Here is a 10,706-nt window from a genome sequence, read left to right as displayed (position 1 = left end):
AAAAAAAAAAAAAAAAAAAAAAACCAAAACCAAACTCAAGTTGAAAATCAAAATTAACTACCACCAGTATATGCAGGCATAAAGACCTGAGTTCGAATCTCCAGCACCCACATGAAAATCTGCATTATTGATACAGGACTCCACCCTCCAGCCTTGAGCTGCCCACTCTTGCTACCCTTGGCCCACTCAGGGCTGCAGTCCAGCTATCAGGCCAGAGTCCCAGCTATGAATCAGCACTTGGAAGGGCAAAGGACTCTACAGCCATATTCTGCCAACAGGACTCACCATTCCCTCCTTCCAGAGATAGGGCTATTCCCAGAACTGGATGGCTAGGCAGTCTAACTGAAATGGCCAGCTCCAGGTGCAACAAGACATCCTGTGTCAAAAGACAAGGTGGAGACCAACCAAGGGAGACACTAATGTCAGCCCCTTGCTTCCTCATGTGCATGCACAGGCAAGGACAAACACGCACATACAAACATCATACATGTGAAATGAAATATACCAGTAATTACAAGTATGACTACCACAGATATAAGAGGTCTTCATGGGCTTGTCTGTCTCTCTTAGGTGAGAACCCAGTGGGGAAATGACAGGTTTGTACAGGAGATGTACATTCAGTGATATCAGAAGTTACGGGTAAATCTAGTGGTGCATGCCTATAATCACAATTATCTCGGAGAATCAGGAGTTCAAGGCCAGCCTCAGCTAAATACCAACTTTGAGGCCAGCCTGAGTTGTGTGGGGCTGGTTAAAAAAAAAAAAAAGAAATGCCAAGCGGATTTCACGGCAACTAGGAAATTTATATTCCTATCCACGACACATATGCATCCCAGATGGTCTGCATCCTTGTCAACTCTTGGCTTCATCACTCTTTTAAATAATTAGACAGTCTGGCTTGGCAAGATAGCTCAGTGGGTAAAGTCACTTGTTGCCAAACCTGACAATTTGAGTTTAATTTCCCAGGGCCCACATTGTGGGGGGAGCGAATTGACCCCCACAAGTTGTCCGCTGACCTCCACACCATGATACACACACACCCACATGCATTCACATAAATATATACACAAATAAATAAATGAGAGCTAGAGCGCTAGCTCAGCAATTAGGGGCACTTGCTGCAATTCTGGAGGACCCAGATTTTAATCCCAGGACTCATACAGCAGCTCACAACCATCTATAACTCCAGTTCCAGGATCTGATATCCTTTTCTGGCCTCCTTGGGTACCAGGCACACCCCCAGAGCACATACATGCAGGCCAAACACTCATACACAGCAGATTGTTAAAATTAAAAAAGACGTGAATGTAATTACTAACAATTTTTTTTAGAGATTTTTAACTGGTGTAGGATTGTGTAGGCCTGTAATCCCAGCAATTTGAGAGGCTGAAGTAAGAGAGTCAAAAATTCTTCCTGGGTTACAAAATTGAGTTCAAGTCCGTCCTCAGTAACTTAGTGAGACTTTGTTTCAAAATAAAAAGTAAAGAGAGCTGGAGGTGTAGCTCAGTGGTAGAGCATCGGCTCAGAATCCCCCAGTGAGGGGCTCTGGGTGTGGCTCAATGATACAGCCGCTGCCTAGAATCCCCCAATAAGGGGCTGGGGTGTGGCTCAGTGGTAGAGTTCCTGCCTAGAATCCCCCAGTGAGGAGCTGGGGTATGGCTCAGTGGTAGAGCCCCTGCCTAGAATCCTCCAGTGAGGGGCTGGGGTGTGGCTCAGTGGTAGAGCCCCTGCCTAGAATCCCCCAGTGAGGGGCTGGGGTATGGCTCATTGGTAGAGCCCCTGCCTAGAATCCCCCAGTGAGGGGCTGGGGTGTGGCTCAGAGGTAGAGCCCCTGCCTAGAATCCCCCAGTGAGGGGCTGGGGTGTGGCTCAGAGGTTGAGCTCTTGGTTAGAATTCCCTAGTGCAGTGGTTCTCAACCTTCTTAGTGCTATGGCCCTTTAATACAGTTCCTCATGTTGTGGTAGCCAGCCCCTCCAACTATAAATTATTTTGTTGCTACTTCATAACTATAATTTTGCTATGGTTATAAATAGTAAATATCTGATATGCAGGGTATCTGATATGTGACCCCGGTTTGACCCCTAAAGGGGTCATGATCCGCAGGTTGAGGACTTCTGCCCTAGTGAGTGGCTAGGTTTTGACTCAGTGGTAGAGCTCTTGCCCAGTGTGCTCAAAGCCCTCAGTTCCACCCCTCCACCCTCGTCATGGCCCTCTATTGGACTCTATGTCTACCCTTCTGATCTCAGGCTAAGCTTTCCTCATGGGCATGCTCTGGCTGAGCTTCCCTGACCTCTGCCCTTCCCTTCTAGATCCTGACTGGGCGTCCTACACCCTGGGTGTGTTCATCTGTTTGAGCTGCTCTGGGATCCATCGGAACATCCCCCAGGTCAGCAAGGTGAAGTCAGTTCGTCTGGATGCCTGGGATGAGGCCCAAGTTGAGGTATGAGTCAGGAGAGGGGTACTGGATGGAGAGAGGGGTATGGGTAACCCTGTGTCCATATGTAGGAATGACCCTAGCTCCTTCATCTCCAGGAAGTGGGCACCTTCAGGGTCTGGGCTGTCACAGGCTATGGGGAGACTTGGGCTAGCTGAAACTGACAATTCCATTGATGATCCTTTTGAAGACCCATGTGGTCTATCTGTCCACTCACATTCTTCCATCCAGCTATCGACCCATCCATCCACCCATACTCTCCCATTCATCCATCCACCTATCCATCCATTCACCCATCCATCTATCCATCTACCCATCTATCTGATCATCCATCCATCCATCTGACCATCCATCTGACCATCCAACCATCCAACCATCCATCCATCCACTCATCTGTCCACCCACATTCTTCCATTCATCCATCCACCTACCTATCCATCTGACCATCCATCTATCCATCCATCCAACCATCCATTCATTCATCCATCCAACCATCCATCCACCTATCCATCCAACCACCTACCCATCCATCTGACTATCCATCCATCCATCCATCCAACCATCCATTCATTCATCCATCCAACCATCTATACACCTGACTATCCATCCAACCACCTACCCATCCCTCTGACCATCCATCCATCTATCCATCCATCCATCCATCCATCCATCTATCCATCCATCCACCAACCCACCCACCCACCCACCCATTCACTCATCCATCCACCCACTCATCAATTCATTTAGCCAACCAACCAAGCATTCATCCATCTATCTATCCATCTATTCATCTACCCATCCATCCATCTACTCATCCACTCATCCATGTATCCATTTATCCTTATATCCACCTATCCCTCTATTCATCCTCCCACCCAGCTATATATCCACCTGTATATTCATCTACCCACCCATCCACTCATTTGTCAGCTATGTACCCATCCATTCATGTATCTATAACTCCATACATCTACCCACCTGCCTATCTACCCATCCCCATCTTTCAATGCATGCATGTATGCATGTACCCATACCTACATACATCTATCCATTCATCTCACAAAAGTATATGGGCACTTACTGTGTGACAGGCTGGAGGAGCTGAGCAAGGAACAGATATTGCTGCCCTCTGAGAAGTCAGGGGTGGGAAATGGGTGTGAACACAAGCCCAGGACACAGGGCAGCTACTGTGATGCTGTTAGGCAGAGTGTGGCAGAGTGTGGGGCCAGCATAGGACAGACACCTACATGGAGTGTGAAGAAACACTGACAGGTTAGGGCAGCATATTCCTAGCATGGGGTGATGGTCTCTAATACTAAGCCACACCCAAACCCCTCACTGGAGGATTCTAGGCAGGTGCTCTACCACTGAGCCACGCCCTAGCCCCTCACTGGGGGATTCTAGGCAGGGGCTCTACCACTGAGCCATATTCCAACCCCTTGCTGAGGGATTCTAGATAGTTAGCCTTGGCAATCTTCCAAGTCATCCTCTTTACTGTCCTAGAGAAGAAGCCAATTAGAGAGTCTGTCTTTGTGTTAAGGGAAAACTGGCCTCGGTCCAGTGATTCCATGGGGCTATACCAGCAGGGACACAAGGGTGAGATGCTGTTGTCTCTGGCCTTGCCTGACTCTGACTGGGAAAGGGAACATCAGCCTAGGCCAGAGAGCAGTTCCCAGGCTCTTAGAGGAGTCTGGACTTGGACCACAGTGGCCTCCCAGAGGATGGGACTCCTACTTTTCCAGCACTCTCTGCAGTCTTTCACATCTCAAGGCTTGTATACACGTGTTCTCAGTGTTCTTTAGTTGTTTGCCTAGAACTTGCTATGTGTTCAAGGATGACTTTGAACTCCTAATCCTCCTGTCTCCAGTGCCCAAGCAGTGAGATTGTGGTTGTACATCACCATTCTTGACTCACTTTTTTCAAGAGTTTTTGTATAACATCTTTTTAAAATTTTTTTCCACTGGGAGGTGGTAGCGCACGCCTCTAATCCCAGTACTCATACTTGGGAGGCACAGGCAGGAGGATCTCTGTGAGTTGGAAGCCAGCCTGGTTTGTCTGCAGAATGACTTCCAGGACAGCCAGGACTACACAGAGAAACCCTGTCTATGAGTTCAGACCCTGGAACCCACACAGTGGAAGGGGAGAACTGACTCCTGCAAGTTGGAGCTGACTTCCGTATGTGTGCCGTGGCACATGGGCATGGAAACATAGTAAACCAACAAATAAACATAAATAAAATTGAACATGGAAGTGCACACCTTTAATTCCAGCAGAGGCAGGCATATCTCTGAGTTCAAGGCTAGCTTTATTTACACAACAAGCGCCAGGCCAGTCAGGGCTATAGTATGGAGCCCCTGACTTAAATAGCTGGGCATGGCGGTTCATGCTTTGTTGCCCATGCAGTCGTCTCGCCAGCAAGAAGACACTCGGACACTAGGATCCTTCTGCAGCAAGCATTTATTGCATCATGAAGAGGAAAAAGGACTGAGCCAATAATCGGCACTGCTTATATACACCACAGCACGGTGTGTCCGCCCATGATTGGCTGTTTGCTCATCACCCATGTGACGTCCCGGGATGGGCCGTGACTTGGCGCCTTTTCACTCTACGCACATGCGCAAACAGTTGTTTACCATGAGTCAACAGCGGATGTAGGCGCCATCTTGTCAAGGCGAATGGCTCTCCCGCTCTACCGCTCTCCACAATGCTTTTAATCTCAGCACTCGGGAAGCAGAGGCAGACAGATCTCTGTGGGTTTGAGGCTAGCCTATCCTACAGAGCAAGTCCAGAACAACCAGGGCTCTGTTGAACAGAGAAACCCTGTCTCAAAAAACCACACACACACACACACTGAAATGACAGACTCTCACTCAGTAACACAGGCTGGACTGGTACTTACAGCCTTCCTATCCCAACCTCCTGAGTACTTGGGATGACTGGCATGTATCACCGAGTCTGCTGTTTGGTGTGTTCTAATAATTTGCTACTGTTGTGCATGCACGGGGCCATTGACCAGGCTCAGCAGACGACTGACTGTGTGAGAGCCCCCCTCCTTCCCCTGGCTTTGGCTTCTCACCTCCTCCTTCCCCCAGAGACCACCGGTGATCAGTGCTTTGTGCCTTTATTGGAAAGTGTCTGCCTGTATGCTCATGCGTATGTCTTTGACCCACACACAGGGACTGCCTTGTCTTTCATGTATTCTGTCACAGTCTCTAGAGTAAGAGGACCTTGCCCACCCTCTCTGCATGAACACTTAGATCATTCTTTTCTTTCCCCTTCTATTTCCTATTTCTTTTTAATCTTTCTTCTTTGTTCCCTTTTTAGGTTGTTAGAGACAGGGGTCTCATGTAGCCCAGGCTGACTCTAGCTCACTATGTAGCCAAGGATGACCTTGAACTTCTTCTGACCTTCCTGCCTCCACCTCTGAGGGCTGACATTACATCTATATCACCACACCCTACTTCTTTTTCTCTTTCATTTTTGAGATGCAGTTTCTCTTTATAGCCCAGAGCTACCTCACACTCACAATCCTCCTGCCTCAGCCTCCTGAGTACAAAGATGGCCAGGCTCAGGTTGCTTTCAGTCCTCTCTCTCTGTAACCACTGGGTCCCCCAGTGTGACCTTTGTGCTTCTGGAAACTCATTGGTGACCAATTCTTGGAGGTGGAGGTGGAAGGTCCGAGGCTAGGCAGCTCGGTAGCTGGTGAAAGATTTGCCGGATCCCACCACAGAGGGGTCCAGTGAGAGTGGAAGAGGCTGCACCACATCCCAGCTGATGCGAGACCCATGCAGACCTGATGTTGTGCGCTCTTCCTGCTCTTCCTGGAGAGGTTGGAAATTTCCTCATCTTGAGCTGAAGGACCCAAGTGTTTTTCTATCCTCAGCTTGCTCTTTGCTCACTTGGTGGCCTTGCCATATCCACTGCTTTTACCCTCTTGGAGTTTCTCAACCTGTTCAGGAAACTCGCCCAACCAAGAAGCAGGCACATAGAAAACAGATTTTCATGGGTGTCTTGGTTTTACTCATGGTGGTTTTTGACATGGAAATTTTTTTTATCATGGCTTAGTCAAACTGATCAGCCTTTCTTGTGGTTTACAGCATAGTCAGACAGACTCGGAGAGTGGCTGCCTGTCACCCAGTGTATATGCGTGTATGGGTGCAAGCGTGTGCAGAGGTCAGAGGACACACTTGGGTGTCACACCTTCCTCAGGCACCTTTCTCGCTCTTTGCAATAGTTTCTTGTTGGCCTGTAACTTTGCCAATGGGCTAGGCTAGCTGGCCACTGAGCTTCCACATGTCTCTGCTTTCTATCTGGCCATTGCTGGGTTACCAGGGAATGTCTCTGCATCAGCTTTTTACATGGGGTCAGGCTATCACATTTGTGAGACAAGACTTTAACAGCTGAATCACCTTAGCCCTTGAGAGTTGTTTTTTGTTTTGTTTTGTTTTGTTTATTTCAATATCAGTTATGGATCCTGGAGTCTAATATCACCAACCCCTCCCTGGAGGATCCTAGGCAGGGGCTCTAACCACTGAGCCACGGCCCAGCCCCTCACTGGGGGATTCTAGGCAGGTGTTTTCCTGCTGAGCTCCATCTCCAGCTCCTGGGGATTGTTTTTAATTTTTAATTTAATAAACAGCAAGCACCTTTCTTTACTGAACTATCTTTCAGGTCCATGAGTTGCTTTTAGAATGTTCCTACAGTTATGTATTTGTGGGTTTGTGTGTGCATATGTGTCTGTATATGGGTGCACATATGCACGGCATGTGTGGAGGTCAGAGGACATTGGGAATTGGTCTTCTCTTGTGTAGGTTCCAAAGATATAATTCGGGTTTTTAGGCTTGGTGACACTGAACCACATCATTGGCCCCTGAATGTAGTGCATTTTATTATTGTGTGTGTAAATCTGTGTATGGTATGTAAACAAGTTCAGGCTCACACATGCCATGCTGAGCATGTATAACTTTCAAGACCTAGTTCGCTTCTTCCACCATGGGACCAGGGATTGACCTCAGGTGTTTGGTTGGTGTGGAAGGTATTTTAACCGGCTGAGCCACATCCCTGGCCTCTCTGGGACTTTTCTTTAGGGCACTCCTTCTATATCCTATCCTTCCCTGCTTACTGGGAGCCCATGTACCTGAGGCAGGATGGTTCTAGGAGTTCCATCCCAAGGGCTAGCTAAGCGCTCGACATCCTGGATCAGATGACCTTGCAGTGGCCTAAAGGAGACCAGTTACCCAGAAGCCACTACTGTCCCAGGATCTGGAGGTCCCTGGCTCTGACCCTGCTCCTCTCTCTTGCAGTTCATGACATCTCATGGGAACGAGGCTGCCAGAGCCACATTTGAGTCCAAAGTACCGCCCTTCTACTACCGGCCCACGTTCTCCGACTGCCAGTGAGTACACAAAGGCCTCTGTCAGGGAGCTGGGTAAACAGCACTGGGCCTGGCCTTGGGTGGCACTGGGCGGGCGTGTGGGGCATTCAGAGGGGCTAAGACTTTCGGTATTTGGGGAAAGATTATGGGACAGGTCCTCAGGAGCCCAGTGAGAAGGGCCTTGGCTATCCTACTTCCTGGCCTCTATATACTTATGTATGCATGCATCTGTCTGTCTGTCTATTATCTCTCTGTCTGTCTGTTTTTCTTTTATGGAAGGGTCTTGATCTGTAGGTAGCCTAAGCTAGCCTGTAACTCCTCACCCTCCTGCCTCAGCCTCCTGAGTACTAGAAATAGGCATGAACCACCATCCTGGTTTTCCTGCTTGTAGCTTCTGGGTGGACCTGGGTTTGCTGGGGAGCTATCAAGGTCTCTTCTTGGGGTCTTGGGTCTCTTGGATACCCCTGGTAAGAAGCTGCCTGATGGGACCAGCCACCTGGTATCAAGAAATTGCAGAAAGATGGACAAAGGGACTAGTTAGTTACCTACATTCTCTCAGTCTCAATTTCCCCATCTTCCAAGCTAGCAGGGACAGTCATAATAAACCAGTGACAGCTGTGGGCATAGTCCTTCCCTCCCTCTCTCCTAGGTTCCCAGCCCTAGTCCTCTGTGCAAGCTCCTTCTCCTGACATGTGTAGCAGAGAGTGGAGGAGCTGGCTCCCTCTTGGCTTTGTCTGGGATACACCCCCGTGGGACCCCCTCCCAGCCCTGTCTGGCTCCCAGGGTTCTGTGTGGCACCTCTCAATCCTGCTCAGCTGGGGGCTCTTTACATTCAGTTCTTCGATTCTCTACTGACTTTCTTAGTGGTCTCAGGGTTCCCAAAGGGCAGGGCAGGGCAGGGCATCCCACCATGTCTATCTTCTGGGTGCCTGGCACAGACAGCTACCCCTGAGGGCTCAGGAAATCAGGCAGAGTGGCAGAGACTGGCCACAGGGACAGCTCTGTTCATGAGGCACTATGGCCACCTGGCCTGGGTGCTGACTTCCGCGCTGGCCATCTCTCCCCTTTTAGCTCCTGGATAGTCTCTGGACCTGGCCTTCCTTATCTCCCTTTCCCCGGCAGAGCATTGTAGCTCACTTCTTCTCTAAGCAGAATGGGGCAGAGGTTGGTCATACCCACTGCTCTGATGACTGGTATACTGTCATGGAGACCCAGTGTGTGGACACAGGGCCTTCACTCCACCCACCATAGCCCCCGATGAGAGGCTTTAGGTCCCAGAGAGGTTAAGAGAGCTCCTGGAGGACACAGGGGCAGGGATCCATGCTGGAAATCCCCATTCTTTTTTGTTTTGTTTTGTTGTTTTTTTGTTTTTTTTGAGACAGGGTTTCTCTTTGTATTCCTGGCTGTCCTGGAACTCATTCTGTAGACCAGGCTGGCCTCGAACTCAGCAATCCGCATACCCCTGCCTCCCAAGTGCTGGGATTAAAGGCGTGTGCCACCACCGCCCGGCCTGGAAATCCCCATTCTGTGGGCAGGCAGAAGCCACCCTGCCTTGGGTCAGAGAGAGGCCAGCCTCCAGGCAGCTGCATGGCTGTGTGAGTTCCCTGCCTCCAGGCAGCTGCATGGCTGTGTGAGTTCCTCACCCTGCCTCCAGGCAGCTGCATGGCTGTGTGAGTTCCTCACCCTGCCTTCAGGCAGCTGCATGGCTGTGTGAGTTCCTCGCCCTTCTGGAACTTTCCAGGAGTAACTTTCTCTTTCAGAGAAACAGGATGAGGACCTGGCCTGATCTGACTCCTGAGTACAGCCACCGCTCCCTCTCCCTTTCCCTCTGCCCTCAGCCTCTGCCCCCCATTCCCAAGCCTGGTGCGGTTTAGTTCTGGCTCCACCTGAGCCCCACCCAGGTTCATGTTTGCTCAGCGTTTTTCTTGGATTGACTCACTTTGTAAACCCAAGGTCCTGGGGTGACCTACCCAATACACCTCAGTAGATGAACCTCTGAACACCTAGCATGGGAGGGAGGCTGCTGCTCCCCAGTGAGGTTCCCACAGTCACTTTTGCAGTCCTGACTATGGGGATCACAGCAGTTTGTTCCCCCTACCCATATCCCCCTGAAGGAGCTGGTGGGAACTATTGCTGGCCTAGGTATTGGCATTCCTATGTTAGGTTTTGCAGGGTCTAAATCTGGGACAGTGAGGGGATCTCCTTGAATCTGTAGGAAGGAAGGGCAGGAAAGGAGAGGGGAGGAGAGGAGGGGAGTAGAGAGGAGATCAGAGGAGAGGAGAGGACAGGAGAGGAGAGGAGAGGAGAGGAGAGGAGAGGAGGGGAGGGGAGGGGAGAGGAGAGGAGAGGAGAGGAGAGGAGTAGAGAGCAGAGGAGATGAATGGAGAGGAGATGAATGGAGAGGAGAGGAGAAGAGAGAAGGGGAGGGGAGGGAAGGGGAGGGGAGGGGAGGGAAGGGAAGGGAAGAGAAGAGAAGAGAAGAGAAGAGAAGAGAAGAGAAGAGAAGAGAAGAGAAGAGAAGAGAAGAAGCTGCCTGTGAAGAGGAGAGGGAGGGGAGATCACAGTCCTGATCTCTTGATTGCAGAGGAGAGGCTGGGGTGTGTCTGGGGAACTGGTGACTTAGAAGGAAGAGGGGAGGGAGGAAGGTGTGGTGTGGAGGAGGAGGAGGAGGAAAAGGAGGAGGAGGAAGAGGAGAGAGAGGAGGAAAGGAAAGAGAGAAGAGGAGGGAGCAGAGTGTAAGGAGGAGGGGAAGGAGTGTGATGAGAAGGAAGAAGGGGAGAGGAGTAGAGAGAAGGAAGGAGAGAAAAGGAAGAGGCAGGGGTGTAGGAGAGAGACGAGGAAAGAAGGAAAGAGAGGGTCTAAACCTGGGACAGTGAGGGGAAGGGGATCTCCTTCAAT

At 50.1% G+C, this 10,706-nt stretch overlaps 1 protein-coding gene across 1 annotated transcript in view; it reads left to right on the top strand.

Annotated features, from left to right (window-relative positions):
• Positions 1-10,706, top strand: part of Adap1 (ArfGAP with dual PH domains 1) — a 52,956-nt gene that overhangs the window by 15,778 nt on the left and 26,472 nt on the right. Inside the window, exons 2-3 of the mRNA XM_031338483.1 lie at positions 2,310-2,440; positions 7,738-7,829. Coding sequence (XP_031194343.1) covers positions 2,310-2,440; positions 7,738-7,829 — 223 coding nt within the window. The remainder of the gene's footprint in view (positions 1-2,309; positions 2,441-7,737; positions 7,830-10,706) is intronic.

The sequence above is a fragment of the Mastomys coucha genome, unplaced genomic scaffold (assembly GCF_008632895.1).
Source record: "Mastomys coucha isolate ucsf_1 unplaced genomic scaffold, UCSF_Mcou_1 pScaffold22, whole genome shotgun sequence".
Taxonomy (NCBI): Eukaryota; Metazoa; Chordata; class Mammalia; order Rodentia; family Muridae; genus Mastomys; species Mastomys coucha.
This window is presented reverse-complemented; position numbering and strand designations above follow the sequence as displayed.